This window comes from Lepidothrix coronata, unplaced genomic scaffold (assembly GCF_001604755.1).
Source record: "Lepidothrix coronata isolate B3197 unplaced genomic scaffold, Lepidothrix_coronata-1.0 Scaffold382, whole genome shotgun sequence".
Classification (NCBI taxonomy): Eukaryota; Metazoa; Chordata; class Aves; order Passeriformes; family Pipridae; genus Lepidothrix; species Lepidothrix coronata.
Window position 1 is genome coordinate 64,204 of NW_016690562.1, and position 20,286 is coordinate 84,489.

A 20,286-nucleotide genomic window follows, 5' to 3' on the forward strand; every position below is an offset into this window, starting at 1 on the left:
GTGCGGGGAAGACGGGCCGAGGCAGCGGAAGAACATGGTGGTTCTCCCCAGAACGGGGTGGGGATGAGGGATGCGGAGAAGGTGTGCAGGGTTGTGCCCGAGACCTCTGCTCAGTTGCAGGTGCAGCCCAGGGCAGAGGGGCTGGCCGGGGTTGCCCACCCGCCCGGAGGGAGCCCTGCAGAGCAGCATCTCCCGCAGCCCCCGAGAGGAGGGGGCTCGGCGCGTAGGCGGAGGTGGTTACTGGTGTTCCCAGAGCAAGGGTGAGTAGCCAGGAGGAGCGGGGTGGCTGCTGTCTCGGTCTGTGTGCCTGTCAGCCATGCAGGAGGAAGGCCCAGCGTGGCCGAGGTGAAGGGGAGCGGGCAGGAGCAGAGCGGCCACGGGCACAGGTGGGTGCGGACCCCCGGAGCGGCCTGGGCACCGCGGGGAGCCGAGCCCCTGGCCGGGCATCGCCGCAGAGGCGCAGGGCCGAGCAGGCGGCTCGGTCCGCACGGTCTCTGCGGGGTGGGAGCCGCGCAGAGCCTGCCCGGGCCTCCCCAGCCGGGGGGTGCCGGCCGGGGGGGCTGCCCAGCCGCGGGGCTGCAGCTCGCTGGTTCTTAGGGCCTCCAGCATAGTCGAATAGCAAAAGAAAAAAAAAAATCAGCGCAGCGGCCAACTCGGTACTGCGAGGAGGGGGCAAAGGAACTATTTTGCAGGCATCTTGCTGCTGCGGAAATGGATTTCTTGAGGGGAGGGAGGCGCGCGTGTGGGTACTCTGTCTAGTAATGCTGCCCAGAGCTCAGAAAATGCCACTCGGGCGGCCCCAGATGCAGCGAGGAGTGGGGAGGGCGGACGGGAGAAGCCCTCGCTCAGGCACCCCTCGGCCGTGGGCATGAGGGGGCAGATGTGACGTGTGTGAGCAGCCACCCCTCGTGCTGTGGGAGCAGAGGGGGAGCAGCCCGGGTTAGCAGCCTGTCTCCCAGGGCTGTGGCCGAGCCTGCCTGGTGCTGCAAGAGAGATCCTATGAGGATTTTTATTGCGGTCTCTTTGTTAGCTACAGACAGGCACGCACACACTCCCAGCTCTCAGCCAGGTTGTGGGAGGTAAGTGGGGGAGGCGAGGAAGGGAGCGTGCGGGGGGCTCTGGGGAGCAGGGGCTGCGTGGGCCGGGCAGGAGGGGAGCCGGGGCACAGGGCTGCGCCGGCCCCACGCCACACAAAAAACAGCCCCTGCGATTTTCAGGGACTTGTTGGCAACTCAGCGAGGGTTGCCATAGCTTTTTATGTAGGGTGACCAGAACCGGCTGGAACTGGTTTGAGGCAGATCAGCTCCTGAACACAATGCAGTCACTGAGCTACTACACTGGGAGAGCTTCCTCCCTTCATGGCAGCCAAAAGCAGAGGAGCTTGCAGAAAGATACCATCCCAAAACAGTATGTGAATGCACACTTTAGACACACAGCACTGGTATGTGGCTAACGTAGTCATAAAGGGTTCTGTATGTAAATGTACATATTTGCAGTAACTGAGATTACTTTGGCTTTTCGTGCCTTTTTATGCTTAAGGAATGGGCAAGAGCTGAGATTTATGACCCTTATTAAAATATTTTTGCTTTGCAAGGGTGGGACACTGGTTATGCAGTCTATTTTAAAACTAAACTACATAAAATGGATTGAATGATTTGTAATTGTAGTTATGCTTGTGACTGAGGATGCTGCTTTGCATGCGGTTTTATTTACAGGGTGCTGTCTTGTGGTTTGCTTCTTTAGGGGACGTTAAGGGGGGGGTTGCTGTGCCTTTCTGTAAGGCCAAAAGGAAGCAGTATTGTTGTAGAATTGTGCATAAAAGCATTGCAAAGATGCTGTAAGGCATACTGGTTTTCCCTTTTTTTTTTCCTTGTAGGCCTATTGATTGGGGCTGCCTTTAACCCTTTGGTGTTTGCAGAGGTAATGCGGCTGTGGCAGTAACTGAGCACCGGCTAAAAAAATCTTTCAAAGGTCAAGGTTCACAAGGTGAGACGTGGTGGTTTGTGCTGATTATAACAATAGTGTGTAGGTACATGTGTGTGAGAGGTAAATCTGACTCCTCATTGCACACTTGGCACATTAGGAAGGAGACAATTGTTTAAGTGTTACCGAAGAAATGCTATTAAGGTCCTCCAGTTTTAATAGGATTAAAGCTCTTATTTTTAAAGACTTAGTGATATCCTGGCTAAATACACTATTTTCATTGAAATATATCCAGATATACATTGTTTTCACAATGCAGTGATATGGAATAGGCCTCTGAGTGACAATCATAAATTGTGGACCAATTGTGGCAGTGAGCTGTTCTGTGCTGTATTACAGACTCACATGCAGAATTTGCTGTCTGATTATTTACAGGTTATTGTTTGGCCACATCTGAGTGACCCAACACTTGGTTTTGAATTAAGGTCTTCAGTGTTAGGGATGTACTTAATATCTCTTAGAGAGAAAAAAGCCGTACAAAATAAATAGTATGGATGGCTTTTCTTAGACTGTTGTAACCTGGGGAGGGTTTTGCAGCAGCCAAGTGGAAAGATGTATTTTGGGGGGTTGGATGTAGCTCCAGCGCATTATCAGTGGCATGAATTATAATATTGTGCAGTAATGAAATCAGAAGAGGAAACCGGATGGGCAGTGCATCAGCTCCTGAGGGGTGACTGCTTTTAACTCAAAGCAATGGATAATGGACAGGGGTTTGTGGGGGTTTTTTCTCATATGAAAAATAAATGTGTACTTAGATTCGAGCTGGCATTTGTATCTTACAGTGAAAGCGGAAGGATTCAGAGAGAGGGAGAGGGGGAGAGAGGAGGAAGCAGTAATGAATCTAGCAAAGGGAAGAACAAAGGCTGTTAGGGCTTACACAGTGGATCACTAAACATTTTGCCTTGGGGATTCTTTGCTAGAACTGTTACTTCCTATAACAGGAAATCAGCAACTCTAGAATCATAACCAGTGTGATTTTTAAAAAATCTACCCAGTCCTAGCTGTGTTAGCTGGTTGGGTAGTCTACAATCAAGATAATATGGAGGCAGAACATTGAAAGTACTCTGCTGTGGTGTGAAATGAGTGTCCTCTCCTCTGTGCTCAGCAGATAGCCAGTCCTAAAAGCCTTGAGAGGTTGTGGATATTGGGTAAGTTGTGAGCTGGCTGATGATAGGCAGGGTGCCTGCATCCCAGTGACAATACAAGGAAACCTTTTTGTTTCTGACTGCAGTACATTACATAAGGTGTTGAGCTATTAATTGTAGAAAAGTGAAAATAGCGTGCTAACGTTTAGCCTGAAATTCTGGGTTTGTGGTTTTTCCTGCAGTTGTGATGTGTTGTTTCTCAGGTTGGGTAGGGCAGTGAATAGCCTGTGATGGAGCAAAATGCCTGACAGATCACAGTGCTGATTTCTGCTTCTGTCCTTCAGCACTGGGATGCAGAGGGTCTGTATTTGACTGTGGACGTCTGTTGCAGAGCGATGCTGGCAAACAGGAGTTCTTGTTGCATGAGAGGAGCGGTATCTCTTGATGATAGGACGCGTGTTCTTTTCCAAGTGTCAGCTAAAACTCATCTGTTACATGAGAGCACCTTTTAGGGTTTTTTTCTCTCTACCAGAATAGTAAGCAGCTTTAAAATTGTGAGTTCTTGAATTGATACAAGATTCTCTGGATCTGTTTTGTTTGGGTTTTTGAACGCTATCTGTACTACAAATTTTTATTTTTAGCAACGAAGATTTTGAATTTGCAAGGATTTTTGTAGGCTGTAAGATAGAAACCTGACTAGATGCTGGAATCTGCAGTGTTCTTGGTGAGTTGTGGTTTTTCAGTCTAATAATATCTGTAAATGCTCTTCACCAGGAGATTGGGATTTTGCAGGCAGGCCAGCTTTCCAGCAGAAAATGCTGCTGATGCTGGAGGGCTGGTCCTCTGTATCAGCACCCAGGATCTCATTTTGCATTGAGGCTGGTCTCAGGTATCTGATCTCCAGAAGGAGGGTAAGGATTTATCACATTCCAAGCCCCTTTGGAGTGAATTAACTAACTGTTGTTTTCTTAATCATATGACTGTGTGTTAAAATATAAATATGCATACAGAGAGCCAGGAATGTGTGTTCAGAAAAACCCAAACTTGACCCTGACGTTTTGGGGTCTTGTTGTTGCTCTGTTGGGCACTGCCTGGCTGGGAGAGCTGTGGCTCAGACTGGCTGCAGCTGCCACAATTGCCACCCCCTTCACAAAGAAACACCTTACAGCAAAGGGGCGGGAAGGCTGTGCCACTCAGCATGGGATTCGAATCTGCATCAATTCTGGAATCTTAAAATTCTGTCCATTATGGCTGTACATCTGAATTATTCCCGTGTTATTGTCACAGCCTGTTTTACATACAGAAGCACAAAATTAAGGCATGTTTATAATTTAAGTAGAGTGAAAAAAGAATGGTGTGTGGATTTCCTTGTTTTTCAGGAATTCAATTCCATTTTAGGAGGAATTGGGGAAGTGTCTAGGCCCAGCCCCTAACCTGGATCTCTGGATACATCCAGGTAGTTTCCATGTGGCCAGCTGTAGCTGGGGATGGCCTGTTCAGCTCCATGCTCTGGGGAGGGAGGTTCCTTGCTCATGGGCTGAAACATCCCTGGTCTTTTTTCCAGCCAAAGGCCGAACATCCTGACCTTTCAACCAGTTGTGTGTGGTTCTTTTTCAAGCTGTGCTAGAGGTGGTTTAGACTCCAGAGGCTTCCCCTTCTCTTTCCCTGCCTGTTTTCTCCTACCCAAAGAGAACTTGAGATACCCAGTTCATTGATGGGTTGGACTACAAGATGAGGCTCCTAAGGAGTCATAAACTACAGTAGTACTATTTTGGCTGTCAAAATTTTGGATTAAGTCTTTACTCACTGAGCCTTGTGCATGGAGGCAAATTGGATTTTCCTCTTTTTTTTGAAGGCAGATAGATTTGGTGTATAATATTGAAAGAGTAAGTTGCTTCATATAAATTTTCACCGTGAAACACCCCATACTTCACAAAGATGTGGAGACACATTAGGACTGGCATGACCTTATTGATGCTATGGATGGTAAATGAGACCTTTATCCTAAGAAATGAAAAATTCTTAGGATAAGAATTACTATGCCTATTATGAAAGGAATTTCTGGGATTTCTGGAAGCAGGTGTTTGGGTTTTGCAACAGTAGCAAGCCATGTGCCCTTCCATAGGGCAAAAGAAGCTCCCACAAAGGAGTGTGAGAGCCATCGCTGGCTGCGGGTGAAGTGGCCTCTTGCACGTCCCCCTCGCCTGCTGAGGGTGTCAGAGCAGGCGAGGCTGTGATTTGAGATGTGGTTCCTGTTTCCTGAAGAAGGGTTTGTGGTTAGGTTAGCACATTGCTCTGCCTGTCTTTACAGTGCTTGGCTTTCAGAGTAAATGATTGGAAGTGTAAGTCAGTCATAACTACTAATATTTGTTGAATAGCTAATGAACTGCTCATGTTCTGCCTATTAGGCTGAAGTTTGCCTAATGTTAGGATATATGTTATTGTAATTCTGATTGAATCACTTAAGTCTTCTCTACCTGATGAAGTTTCTTGGCATAACAATACAGAAACTGTAAAGAAAAAGTACGCTTTTGTGCTAGTTAGGCTGGTATTGCTCCCCGTGTAGGCATTTTGTTCCAGAATGAGCCTGATCTGATTACTCTCATTACTTTTGTTTGGACATAAGAGTAATTATTCCAGACTTTTGGAATTTTGCTTTGGAGTAGTGTAACTGTAATAATAGCTGTGTATGGCTATACCAGAACCAAGACACTGCCATGTGCCAGACCCTGAGAAGCCGTGTCTCTGGTTTCACAGGACTGAAAAGAACACTGGTTTGCTCAGAAGAACATACAAAAGAAAAGGTCTCTGCCCTAAAGAGTCCACAACCACAAACGGAGGGAAGAACAGTACAAAGAGTTTAGGGAAGGTAAAGGACTGTGGTCCCAAGAACATGAATGCCATAGGGAGATGAAGATTAGAGCTGGGGGTTTCCTATTTCCTTCAATAGATTTGCTGCTGAGAGAAGCTGAAGTTGAGTAGTTGTTTGACCAAAAGCAAGGAGTTAGATATTGGAAGTATAGACAATTACATGGGATTTGAAGGCAAAGGGTAGGAATTTAATAAAGCAGAAAAGACAGGGCTAATACAGTTAAAGCAAGTGTATAAAGTCATTGGACTTGTGGTTCAGCAGTTTGGAAGAACTGGATGAATGGGAGGGTAGATGTCAAAGAGGAAAAGTTGGTTGGTCCTTCAAAGGTTAACAAGTAAATAAAAGAATAAAAATTGAGCGTGTAAGACCATACTTATGATCCAGAAACAAGAGAAAACTTCATGCATAGAGAATATTAATTGGAAAAGTATTGGAAAGGGAGGAGGATTATTTGTCCTTACTAGGCTGGAAAGCTTGAAGTTGTTCTTGTACCTGACAAAAATTAGGGGTTTGAGTGGTCTGGAGATAGGACCTGTCTTGGAGCTGCCCCAGAGCATTCTGTTTTTTTGTCATCATTAGGCTGTTCAGCTTCCCCAAAATGACTCTGGTTTGAGTGTTTACAATTGCTTAGCTTTACTCCAAAAAGTATCCTTTCATTACAGCAAGGATTTGTGGGCAGCTTGGTCTTTCTGTGGAGAATGCTGTGCCCCAGCTGCAGGTGTCCTAAAGCCAGAGTTACAAGATAAATCTTATTTAGAAAGTAAAAAAAGTCTGTGTGTTTCTCTGGTCCCCCCCACCTCGGCAGAGCACATGAAAGGGTAGGTTTGTTTTTCTTCATGTGTCTGGAGTCCTTCCATCTGAAACGGGTACAGATACAGGGCTTGAGGAGGAGTGACAGCAATTCCATGCAGGAAAACAAAAAGCCTTTATCTGCCTTTATCAGTCCTTCAGAAGCAGATGTTTACTTCTAAGCCCTGCTTGTCCTGCTTGCTTCTTCCACGGTCAGAAGAGTTCTCATGGGCTGGTTCTTGTTTTGACATAACTCTCCAAGTGAGTGCTTCGCTGGAATGTGTTACCACAGGTGAACTGGGAGAAGTAAGGCAGTGGAACAGCCAAGTACCTTCCTTTGGCTAAAACCTAGGAGATTCTTGGAAGTCATGGAGAAAGGTATATTCAGATCTGTTATCTTAAATTTGTAAGACTTGGTGGTGTCTTCTGGGCAGAACCCAGAAGCATTTCACCTCACTGCTCCATGGCTCCCTAGCTGTGTAATTCCTATTGGAATTCCATATGCAGATTTTTTTTCTTTGTTACTTTTATCACTGAATAATAAGTAAGCAAAGTAATGCTTCAATTTTTAAAGAAACTGGTTTTCTGTTTAACTTTTTTCAAGCATTCTCAGAGCCCTTCTCAAAGAAATTCCAGTTTCTGGAAAATCCTGATTTCCTGGGAAACCAGGAGCTTGCCTCATTTCCTGTTCTGAAGTACTTACAGGCATCATGTTGGCCCAGAGAAGGAATAGGCTAACAGCTTGTCTGGCAGCCAAGGTGTCAGTTGATTTTGATCTTGAATAAAAGGCAGAGTTATCTCCTTAAAAGAAGGAGTTACTGAAAGGTTTTTGGAGAGAGGAAAAAAAAAATTAGGGAGGAATGTGGCTGCAGAGTCCTGGCAGCTGTGGTTTAAATCCTGAACCTTAAGATGGGTGCACTAGAATAGTGAGGAAGAGATGAATAAAGGGGCCAGGTTAGAACTTCACCTCTTTGCATGTCATGACTGGCCATGTCCTCTGTCCCTTTTTGTTTAACTTTGATTGCTTTACATTTTGAAGAATGAGAGGAGCTCTTGCTAAGGGCAGCAGTAATTTTGGGTCCCCCAGGGAGCAGAAGCCCTCTGTGTTGGTTGCAGCTGTGTCAGAGCACGGGGGTCCCTCCTGCAGAGCCCTGCAGGTCTGTGCACTGTGCTCCCGGGGGGGGGCATTTGGGAGTTCAGCTCAGGAGAGCCCGGAATTCTGTGGAGATACTTCCCTGGTTTGGAATGAGCCCAACTGAAGGAGTTCCTCAGGAAAGGACAGATGGGTCTGAACTGCTGGGCAGTTCTGATCTTAAACATTCTTGGAGGAAATAGTGGGTAAGCTGGCCTTGATTCATTGCTATTGATAAATGTTAATTAAACTCCAGGATATGTAATTAGAGGAGGTTTCAGGCTAGGGTGACTTTCTAGTTCTTTTTGAGTATTTACAACTGCAGAAGGACAGGTATGACAGATGCACAGCCAGAATGCAAATAATTAGTACCTCAGATCAAGAGTAACTGCATCAAGGCTTTGTGTGGATTTACATGGATTTTATATGCTCTGGTCTCTGGAATCTTTTCCATTTAATTCTTAGAGAAACTTGCTTTGTAATTTTGATATTATGTATGTGTTTATTTTTGTATTTAGGACTTAATAAGTTAGACAAAGCCACAAAACTATTAAGTGAACCATGTCAACAAATTTCAAAACCCTTCTGTATTTCTGTGAAGGTGTTGCCTGAAATGTCTGTGTGTATTTCAGTATCCTGTAAAAATTTTCCCCCTCTGCCTTCTTAAAGTTCATAATGACTTCCAGGTAGCCAGTGCTGATGAACTGATGAATACCTGAGTGTTACAGATTGTTACCATCCTCAAGAAGACTCATCAGGTTGATAGTGCAAATGTTAAGGAAAATCAAGACAGGAGAAATTGCAAATGCCTCCCCTTATTTTCACAAACATCCAGGTATCTTGCTGTAATCACAGTCTATGTTGGCCAGGATAGGAGGGAGTGTAGGAGAGGGGACAGGAAGAAAGTCATTGAAATTTGGGCCCAGAATGAAATGGCCAGGTTACTGTGTGTGGAGCTGATGAATTACTATAGCTCTTGGTGTAAGACTAGAGCCTAAAGTAATGCCCATCTGCTTATTTTACAGATTTGCTTCCAATCAAATACGTGACCATGGGGGATATGAAGACCCCAGATTTCGATGATCTTCTTGCAGCCTTTGACATACCAGACATGGTTGATCCCAAAGCAGCTATTGAATCTGGACATGATGACCATGACAGCCACATAAAACAAAACGCTCACCCCGAGGAAGACTCTCATGCCCCATCATCATCTGATGTTGGCGTGAGCGTCATTGTGAAAAACGTGCGTACCATCGATTCCTCCGAGGGCGTGGACAAGGATGGCCACCATTCCACAGGCAATGGCTTGCACAATGGCTTTCTAACATCATCAGCTCTTGAGAGCTACAGTAAAGAGGAAGGGAAGTCACTTAAAGATGATGGGTCAGCTTCTGAGACTACGCTGAAGGATTCAGCTTTCAACCAGTTCAGCCCAATATCAAGTGCTGAAGAATTTGATGATGATGAAAGGATTGAGGTGGATGACCCCCCGGATAAAGAGGACATGCGTGCAAATTTCAGAGCAAACGTCTTGGCAGGATCTCTATCTCAGCAGGAATATGACAAACTAAAGGCACTTGGAGGGGAGAACTTGATTAAACCCGGAATCCCAGTTTCAAGTAGTATAGATAAAAATAAAGTTGCTAAACGAGAGACAGAGACAAACTCTGTAAATTTAAGCGTCTTTGAGCCTTTTAAAGCTCGAAAAACAGAGGACAAATTGCTAAAAGACAATTCTGACAAGCTTATTGAAAACAGAGTACTTGATGGAAAACTGAGTACTGAAAAAAGTGACACAAATCTTGCCAGCATTTCCCAGTCCAAAGCAAAGTCATCAGCAAAGCTTTCTTCCTGCATTGCTGCAATCGCAGCCCTGAGTGCTAAAAAGGCAGCTACAGATAGCAGTAAGGATTTACAGTCTAACTCAGGAGAGTCTTCTCCGTTACCAAAAGACATAAGTGAAAGTCCCCGGGCTATTGAAAAGTCACCTGAGTCTCAGAGCCTCATTGATGGTGCCAAGAAGCCATCTGTCAAACCACCCGACAGTCCCAGGAGTGTATCGAGTGAGAACAGCAGCAAAGGGTCTCCGTCTTCCCCTGCAGGGTCGACACCAGCAATTCCTAAGGTTCGTATAAAAACCATCAAGACTTCTTCTGGGGAGATCAAGAGAACTGTTACCAGAGTGTTGCCAGAAGTTGATTTGGACTCTGGCAAAAAGCCAGAGCAGAGTGCTTCCATGGTAACTTCCATGACATCTCTGCTGTCCTCGCCAACTTCTGCTGCTGTTCTCTCCTCTCCTCCCAGAGCTCCTCTCCAGTCCTCAGTTGTCACCAATGCAGTTGGATCTACAGAGCTTGCCCCCAAACAGGTCACTATCAAACCCGTGGCTACTGCCTTCCTGCCCGTGTCCGCAGTGAAGACAGCGGGCTCCCAGGTGATCAACCTGAAGCTCGCTAACAACACCACAGTGAAGGCCACTGTCATCTCTGCCGCGTCCGTGCAGAGCGCCAGCAGCGCCATCATCAAAGCTGCCAACGCCATCCAGCAGCAGACGGTGGTGGTGCCAGCATCGAGCCTCGCCAGTGCCAAACTCGTGCCAAAGACGGTCCATCTCGCCAACCTTAACCTTCTGCCTCAGGGTGCTCAAACCACCTCTGAACTGCGCCAAGTGCTAACGAAACCCCAGCAGCAAATCAAGCAGGCAATAATTTCTGCAGCAGCCTCACAGCCTTCGAAAAAAGTGTCTCGAGTGCAGGTGGTGTCATCCCTACAGAGTTCTGTAGTGGAAGCGTTCAATAAGGTGCTGAGCAGCGTCAATCCCGTACCAGTTTACATCCCAAACCTCAGTCCCCCTGCCAATGCCGGAATCACGCTACCTACACGAGGTTACAAGTGTTTGGAGTGCGGCGACTCGTTTGCTCTCGAGAAGAGCCTGACCCAGCACTATGACAGGAGGAGCGTGCGGATTGAAGTGACTTGCAATCACTGCACAAAGAATTTAGTTTTCTACAATAAATGCAGTCTCCTGTCACACGCTCGTGGACACAAGGAGAAGGGCGTTGTGATGCAGTGTTCCCACCTGATCCTAAAACCAGTCCCAGCAGATCAAATGATAGCATCTCCTTCCAGCAATACTGCTGCATCCCTGCTCCAGAGCGCGGTGGGAACTGGCACGCACTCCGTAACAAAGATGCAGTCTGGCTTAACTGGGACAGTGATCTCAGCCCCGGCGAGCTCTCCTGTCATTCCAGCTATGCCGCTAGACGAAGATCCATCGAAACTCTGTAGACATAGTCTAAAGTGTTTGGAGTGCAATGAAGTTTTCCAAGATGAGACATCTCTTGCAACTCATTTCCAGCAGGCTGCAGACACGAGTGGACAAGTAGAGTATCCTATGTTTACATTCCAATGTTTCATCTATAAGCCTAGGAGACTTTGGATATGTTTTTACTTCCATTTAGCTGTTAATTATCTGAACCTCCGTGATTAAAATGATAAACGAAAACCACAAAAAGTCTTGCAAGCACTTACATAGTCAATGCCAACGCTTTTTAAATAAGACTTCTCTTAGAATCTTTTTAGGCCCTGAAGTCTGAAATTGACACTATATTTTTTGCTAAAATTTAGCATTAGCTTTCTTACAGCTGAACATTTTAATCCTGAAAGTAATAATAGGTTTTACTAATAATACTTTAATGATTCTTTCTGTGCTTTGGAATTTGACTAGCCCGTGGAATCCACTTAATTGGCACCCTCATTAACAGCCCGTCTGTTCAACCTGAATGGTAGCTTTAAGTGATTTGTTCTTGATTGGTCCTCAGCTTTGAGAGTTCTCATCTAGCCCCTAAGTGAGCCAGGCATTCCTCTCACCTGCAGGGACTCAGGCAGTGACAAATGGCACACTGACTACTGACAGCAATGCCTGCTGTTTGCCTCAGGTCTTCCTTAAAAAGTGCAAAGCCCTGTTCACTGGCACCATTCCTTGCTGTGGTGTGACCACTGGTTTAGTTAGTTGGGTCTCCTTTCCTCTTACGAGTGCTAATGAGTTAAACTTACAAACCATTTTAAAATTCTTTGCTAATGTATGTGGCCTAACCTGAAAGAAATCCGTCATTCAATAAAACTTACTATTAATCAGTGTGCGATGTATTTTATAATCCTGTAGGAGCCAAGGTGGTTAATTAAACGATACAGTTGGATCTCTGTTGGGGCGTGCCAATTAAAAGGGATTCTGCTGTGTTTCAAAGCATTCAGTTGAGCTCGGTGATCCAGCTTCTTGCTATGGGGGAAGCTGAAAACCTGCATGCGTGCTCAAGACAGTAATGCCCCGGGAATATTCCTGGGAATCACACAGCAGTGTACAGGATAGACTTTAGGTCCTGCAGTTAGGAAGAAATGCAGGTAGTCACAGGAGCGCAGGCAGGGTCCTGTCAGGATCTATTTGCTGCACTTAGGACCTGTTCTGTACCACCTCTGCAGGCTGGAATGTAAAGAGATTTGCATGTGGCAACAACCTTGACTGTGGCTGATACGGCTCTGCCTCAGCTCCTCCTTTCCTAACTGGCTAGCAGAGTTAGACTGAGAGCCTGCATTCCCAGCGGAATGCCATTCCAGTGAACTCCTCTCTGTAAGGTACTGCAGGGGTGCCTGCCTGAGTTTGATAGCAGGATGTGTTCCATCCTTAGACCTTGCTGCAGTTCTAAACAGTGTCTAATGGCTGACCATAAGTATATTCTGCACCAGCTCGAGTTACTTAATACTCAGTACTTTGGATTTTTACCTGACTGCTTTGCTGGTGCTTGCTGGTGGCAGATGGATTCTTTCCCATAATAGATCTGTTAGGTAGCATCCCATCTAAGATCCAGTAGTCCTTGGAAAAACCCTGTTGTTCTTGGTACTGGAAAAATCAAGCAAGTAAGAAGGCCCCAAGATAAAGCAAGTGGATGAGAGACAGAGCAATATTCTGAGAATAGGTTGGGAGGATGAGGCTAAAATGGAAAAAAAAAAAAGAGAAGAACGAAGATAAAGTGACGTGCTCACTTTTGGGGGGCCCTTGTCTTTACGGACAGGTAAACTAAACCTTTTGCCCTTCCCTTTCTCCCTCTATCTGGTGCTTTTGCCCATCTAATTGCTGTTGAAAGGAAAATGTCTCCTGAAAGAAAAATGCTCTTGAAAGGAAAATGTGTTTTCAATGAGTCTAAGCAGTAAGTAAGTGTTCTCGTTCTCCTGAAACTCCTGTTATGAAGGTAGAATGTTTCATTTAAAATAAACAATGGTAGAACAGCCCTAGCAATGAAAATATGTTCCCTATAAAGTTGTTACCTTTCTGTAATGTTGTATTTCCATTAATATTCTTGTTAAAGGGAATGGGGCCACTCGCTGACAGATTTTCTGGCTAAATGAAACCCCCATCTACTTACTAGGGAGAAGAAGGTAGCAAATCTGGGCTAATGAGTGTTAATATTTATCCTAGTTACAGATAGGAGTGTATAGCTCCCATGGAAACTGCATAGCTCATTTTCCTTCATGCTCAGCGTTCTTGTGTATCTTTATTTTCCACCTCCACCATTTTTCCTTCTAACCCTTTTTTTTTTCTGAAACTTTGACTTTAAATGCAGGCAGGTGATGATTTTCACAAACTGTTTTATTTTGGTGTGGGTTGGAATGAGAGAACTGAAGTTAATGCCACCATAAGCCCAAAATAAAATGGTAAGCAAATGTGCTGAATGTCAGAATTTCACAGTAGATGCTTCTTGTTCTACTGTAATCAGTTACAATTAAACATTTTCTGTACTCATCGAAATAGCAGAGCAGGGGCCTTAACTAAGAGCATTACTGGCATGTTGGGTCAGCAGACGAGTCTGGCAGGCGGCTTTCTGCAGACTCAGAGAGGTCACTGAGCTGGGGCTGGAATGCTGTACAGCTCTTCTGTGGCATCACATCCCAGTTTCCTTTGCTAGTGCTGCAGGCCAGAGGCTTTGGAAGGACTGTGAAACCCTCAGACGTTTTTGTTGCTGGAATAAGAAGTTCTGTTTTGCTGTTTTCTTACATAACGAAATAATGCTGCAGATTCCCCAGTACTATATTGCAGCTTGTTAACACAGAAATGGCCAAAGATGGATTTGGGGAATGATACTGAAGCCCAGTAAATGTGGCAGAGTCATGGCCAGTCAGGATTTTGCCTTTAAGCTAAACTGAAGACCCCAAACCAGTTCTAGTCAGCCTGGGGGTGTGAGTCCCCCACTTCTAGCTGTAGCTGTTGGAGACCTCTGGATGGAGACTGTGTTCAAACACACCAGGCCATCATGCTCACAGAGCATTTATTTCGAGATTTCTTCAGGCATATGTTAGTAAATGATTTATAATGCAGCTCTGGAGTTCTTGTTCTGGTCTGTGTTCTTGCAGAGAGTGCACATCAGTACATCTGCCAGACTCTTACAGAGAACATTCCTATAAATACCCATGTCAGGAAAGAGTCTTGGGTTTGATTTTAATTCTTTGTAAGTCACTGGTGAGATTCACAAGTCCCAAGTCATAAGAAATAATAGAATAATTTGATTCTCGAGTTGTATGTAGGCCCCTTGTGCTATCAAGGTCATTTTGGGAGGCACTTGAGTAATATTTCTGTAAACCCACGTGCATCTCCTGTGGTCAGTGGTGAAATGAAGGAGCTCTGTGGTGTCAGGATGGCCCAGAACACCAGTGGGTCTGGCAGCCAGCACCTGCCAGCTCTGTCAGCAGGGCCTGTGTTTGTACTTGCTGCTTCCTTCGGGCCCCGTCCCAGCCATGCCGTTTAACCTTTATTTGCTGTATTGCAGTGTTTGACACAGACGTTAGTAGAGCTCAACCAAACCTATTGTCTCATCTATTCTGGTTTATCGTTTAGAAGACATGCAATATCTGCCAGATGCTGCTTCCTAACCAGTGCAGTTTTGCATCACACCAGAGAATTCATCAGCATAAATCTCCATACACGTGCCCTGAATGTGGAGCAATCTGCAGATCTGTCCACTTCCAGACCCATGTCACTAAGAACTGCCTGCATTATACCCGAAGAGTTGGGTTTCGGTCAGTATAATGATTGCTTTTGTTGTCAATTTATATACAATTTATGCTTTTAAAAGTAGATTTCCAGTTTCATAAGTATTGTTTGGAGAATACAGCTTCATGGGCTTAAGGTTGTCATGGCAACAGTATTGTTAGTGTTACAGATTTTGGAATAATAAATACATTAGGATTCCGCTTTGTTTGGGTATCCACTTTTGTATATGATTAAATCAGAATATTAGCTAGTGTCACACAGATTCAGGACTTCACTGCTTACAAAGTGTAGAGAATTCAGATGCATTGCCTTAATTTCAGGTTTTTAAAAAAACTTTTAGTTTTTTCAAATTATTGAATTCTAGATTGTTCTCTCTGGTAGAACAGTCATTTTCAGTATTTACTTCCAGAATGTATTGTCATGGTGTTGATGGGCATACTGCACCTGCCTGGTTGTTCTCGTTTCTGTGGGAAGTCAAGACTCCTTGGCTTTACATCACGTGCAGATTACCTTTCTCACTCAAACAGCCTGGTCTTTTGGTTCTCCTTTGTTACTCTTCAGATTCCCTTTTATTTTTACATTTCCTTGTAATGGCAACTCAGTGAGAAAATGGGGAGCAGAGGCATTTCATAGAAATGTTACGCTTTGAAAGGCTTGAAAAAATATTTCATCTTAGAATTCTCCTTGCAGGGAATGGCAGGCAGCACAGCAGGTGATCAGAAGAGCCGCCTGTACCACTGAGCTTTGCTCAGCACTCCTAAAACATTTCCATTTCATCCTGTCTCACTGGAAAAGGGGGATTTTAAATCTTACAGCTGGTAGCTCCTTCCCCCTTTAAGGTGCCACAGTTCATTTTCCAGAGTGGCTGTGCAATCTTCCACTAAGGGAAGAAAGCACTTTTACTGCATCAGGCGCCTATTTTCAGCTTGAATCCATGGCCTGACACAGCTCCAAGCTCTTTGCATTTCTTTGGGTTATTCTCTTTTCCCCTTTTCTCCCAAGCAGTAGCCTGTCTTGTCCTACATTTCCTACCTCTGCTCCCTGCACTGCACTGCCCTTCCCTCTGGCCTGTGTCTCTAGGGCTCATGCACAGAATCGCCTCCAGGGACTCCTCTGCCCCAGTACCACCAGCACGCTCACAAATCCTTCACTGAGTCAATAAACTTTCCAAGATGTCTCATAAACATCTCGTGTCACACCGATGCAGAATTTCTTGATCTGGTGAGACTAAACCAAAGTGACCCAGGCAAAGAAAAGCAGTATCTGGGAATGTTAATGTCTCCCTCCTCAGACTCCTCAGCACTGCAGGGCATTTGCCTGAGGAGCAGCACACCCTGGCCTGCCTTTCCAAAGGGCCTCTGCCAAGGGCTTCCGCTTGCTTCCAGTGATTTAGGCCAGTTGTCTGGACTGAACCAGGGGAAAACTTGAACCTGAAAGTTTACCTGCATCCTGCCAAGGTGAAAACAAGCAAGCTGTTAGAGCAGTCCCTGAGGCGAAGGCTTGGCCTTAACAAGTGTTGTAATAGACAGTGGTGGATGCTGAGGATCAGTTAGATCAGCACTAGAGCAGAAAGTCAAGACCTGGGATGGGGAGGTGGGAGATGCTCTGCAGAGGTGACACCTGGGGAGTAGATGTGGTAATGGGAGGATCACACTGTATGCAGCTGGGGAGAAGGGTTCAGCTCTGCATGAGCAGAGAAGATCTGAACAGACCCCCAAAAGACCAGGACAATCTACTTGAGAGGATGCATTGGCAAGCAGAGACTAGATGGGTGTAAACTTGATGAATACTATTAAGAATGTAAATTAAGTGCCCAGAAAAGAAAGGATGATGCTTCATAAAATTCAAGGGCGATAAATATTAAGAGGAAAATGGGATCCTTAAATGCAGTGTGTATTTCCTGCTTTATTGCTATCATCAGGACACTAAAACCATCTAAAAACTGATTTGACAACAATCATACTGCCATAATAGATGACAAAATACTGGAAGGGCAGAGACCTTCTGTGTTTAAATTGTAAAACTCTTAGTGCAAAGTACTGGTCAGTGTGAAATTGGTTCATTTGACAGGGTATTTTTTAATTGCTGATTGCAGTATGTTCTTGGACTGATTTGGTAGCATTTACTACTGGAGATGTAGGGCACTAAAAGAGACCATTGTGTAAAAACATCCTTATGTTCTAATATTAATTCAATTTTTTAATTGTTTCATTTTAGAATAGATGCGGAAAGGTCACAAATATTCGACACAGCAGAAGTATGTTTTTGAAAAGTATTTTCTGAATTCCAATCTGATATATTGATATGATTGTAGAGATTCAGTTTAGTTTCCCCGAGTTTAAATCCAAGTGCTGATTTGATTACATGTACAGAAAATCATTACCAGTATGTCTTCATTAAATCTAAACAAGGGAAATGGTGCAAATATTTTCCTTACTGGTTTTCCGTTTGGTGGTCATTTCTAAATTGCTGTGGTGCACCTTAAACAATCCACTGCATGTGATAAAAATTCATTTTGTAAAATCTCTTTACAAATGTGCAGAGGATTTAAGCATTCTTTCTGCAATCAATAGAATATTCCTCTGTCCACCCCTCTTCCTGTTTTACTGTAATAACACAAAAACACGTTCTGACCTCATATCTCTTAGGTTCTCAAATTAAAACGTGTGACATTTCTTATCCCTTACTTTGTGATCTCCAAATCGGTGGTTATGTTGATTTGTACTGGGCTGTTTGAATGGGCAGAATGAGGGAGTTCCTGCAGTTGTAGTTTGTCCCTGTGGATCGGGCCCAGCCCTGACTCTCTGCTCTCTCCACAGCTGCGTGCACTGCAACGTCGTGTACTCGGACGTGGCGGCTCTCAAGTCTCACATTCAAGGCTGTCACTGTGAAGTCTTTTACAAGTGTCCTATCTGTCCCATGGCATTTAAATCTGCTCCCAGCACACACTCCCATGCCTACACACAACACCCTGGTATCAAGATAGGCGAACCAAAGTAAGCAAAATTCATCTTCTACTGCCCTTTCCTGCCTTTGAATGACCTGTGAAATTGCACTCTGTCCTGTGCTTGCAGTCTTAAAATCACCTCCTGACAGCTGCCAGTTTGGGGTTCCTGGAATGCTTTCAGGAGTTTTCAGCTGGCAGTTTGTTGGGCGAAGGTTGCATTTCCCTGAACCTGCAGCAGTAGGTCTTTAAGCGCTGTGCGCTAGAAAAGAGTGATTACAAAATGTAATTACACAAATGATTCGCACAGGTGGCTGGAGTGTCGCTCGTTCTCATGTTTTAAGCTGCTTAGCTCATCTGCATTTTTACTGTGAATTAAGATAATGTGATTCCAAAACGAGCTGCTAAGACTCATCAGCACTTACATGGTGATTTTCAGAACATCTGGTTGAAAAGTTGGGAAAAAGCGATTTTATCTGTTTATATAAGCTTTTTTCCCTGATATGTAATCTCTTTCTTTCTGGCTTAAAGCAGAAGTGGTTCTTTCCTGTAGCTAGAAAAGTTGTGCATAATGTGGTGGTTTGCTGAAGGTGGTGACACAGGGCACAGGGTGTTTGTGCAGAGGTGTTGAACGTTGCTGGACTCCGCTGAAGGTGCTGATGTGTGTGCAGACCACTTCAGCCTCAGCTCTGAGCCTGGTGCCTCTCCCTGCACCCCTTCTCTTCCTTCTCCTCCTCGCTGGTACAGTGCACTGTTGAGAGCAGACATTCAGGTGTTGACTCTGTGTTTTTCCTGTGGTCTGCACAGAGCACTAGCACCCGGTAACAACTCGCAGGCTCAAGAAAATAGAAGGCAGAGGAGAGAAACAAGATACCATGTGATGCAATAACCAGAGTTCAGAAGAATTCAGTTTATCACTGCTTCTTCTAACATATTTAAGTTGTTTAAACCTGCATCAAAGCAAAATGGCAACAAACTTGTTAGTAATGTGATTGTAAATCACACAGTTCCAGTAAATGCCAGAGGCATGTGTGTCTGATACCAGATGAAGGCATTTCTGCCCAGTGGTAAATGATACCTTGTTTTAATTCAGGATGGTATCTTGGGTGAGAGGACATGAGATACTAACACTTGAAACTTGTTTCAGACTCCCATAGCTCTCACTACAGAAAACCAAAAGATTAAGATCACTGTTTGTGTAAGATGCTTCACAAAGGAAAAGTGAATTGTGCTTGGATCTGCCAATCTGTTTCTGATCAGCTTCATGACTTAAGTATTTTGCATTTTCTTTCAATATAGATATGCTTATTGTATTCCTTTATGAATTTACTTTTGATTATAAAAAGACTAAAATGAAATTTTATTAAGTACTACTGTAATAAGTCACAGGCTCCATAGCTGAGTGATAGCTCCTCTTATGAAGTGGTGTTTTCTTTAAATTTGCCAGTTTTAATCCACATGCTGTCTTAAATGCCTGCAGAGTAAGTGGTAGGATTTTCCCAGCCCTTGCAGTGTTTGGAGTTCTTGGCCTGCCCAGTGCTGAGCAGAGCTGACAGGCTGTATTTCAGGCAATGCAGCCCCATTTGGTTTCTCTGCTGCATTATGGAGCACCCAGGCTGCCTGTGCGTGGTCCCCACTGAACGCTTGCCAGCCTCACTGCTGCCCCGGGGGTGTGGGGCAGTGCCAGGGCACTGCCCACGGCTGCAGCAGGTCGGGCAGGGCCCCGTGCTGGCCCTGTGGCCCTAAAGCTCCTGTCTGGGCCCGAGCGACCCTGTCCGGGGGCACACTCTGGGGTTTACAGGAATTGGGCTCGCAGGGATCTGGCTTCCCGCCTCTGGCATTTACTGAAACTGTGTGATTTACAATTGCATTACTAACAGTTGTTTCAGAACAGATGCAGAAAACTGTTTGGTGCATGAAAAATGACGTTTATGTGCAGGGATTCTCAGTGGGATGAAATGAGATTATTTTAATATAGGGAAATGGGATGGCTGCTTGTCTTTCAACTCTGCAAAGCTCTCTCTGTAACTCTAAGCTTGATCATGGCTGATATCTTTTTGAATACTGGAGAAATTCTTCTTTCTCAAGCCCGACTGTGGATATCTACTGTATTGGTATTAAGTGTGTTATCCCACAAGTTCCATTTTTTTAGAGAAAAAAATGTGGGAAGGAGAAATAACCACCCTCTGGTGCAGAAGTTTTCCAAATGCTAAACGTCAAAGTATTTTCCTGTGAGACAACCCCTGTGTTTACTGTGAGATAACCCGGAGTTCTGGGCAGTGAGGAGGCACGTGTGCCGTGCCCGCGTTGGTGTAGCTGCAGGGCAGGAGTGGGTGCTGAGTAACCAGCCCCGTGCTGGGACCCCTTGAGCTGCCTTACTCCAGTGGCCTTGGTGTAATGTCCTATCTCAGCACAGCTGCCTTCGGGCTCCAGACA

General features: G+C 45.0%; 1 protein-coding gene across 7 annotated transcripts in view; it reads left to right on the forward strand.

The window, feature by feature from the left end:
* The window catches only part of ZNF532 (zinc finger protein 532), a 30,264-nt gene continuing 9,978 nt past the window's right edge, over nucleotides 1-20,286 (forward strand). Inside the window, exons 1-6 of one of the 7 annotated variants that reach the window (XM_017839174.1) lie at nucleotides 1-260; nucleotides 1,237-1,407; nucleotides 1,877-1,986; nucleotides 8,887-11,246; nucleotides 14,751-14,932; nucleotides 17,726-17,902. In XM_017839174.1, the coding sequence (XP_017694663.1) occupies nucleotides 8,913-11,246; nucleotides 14,751-14,932; nucleotides 17,726-17,902 (2,693 nt within the window). In that variant the 5' untranslated portion in view covers nucleotides 1-260; nucleotides 1,237-1,407; nucleotides 1,877-1,986; nucleotides 8,887-8,912. Of the gene's footprint in view, nucleotides 387-571; nucleotides 1,080-1,146; nucleotides 1,442-1,876; nucleotides 1,987-3,362; nucleotides 3,793-8,886; nucleotides 11,247-14,750; nucleotides 14,933-17,725; nucleotides 17,903-20,286 lie in introns of those variants that run through there. The other 6 variants (XM_017839175.1, XM_017839173.1, XM_017839176.1 and 3 more) reach the window with 6 other exon arrangements.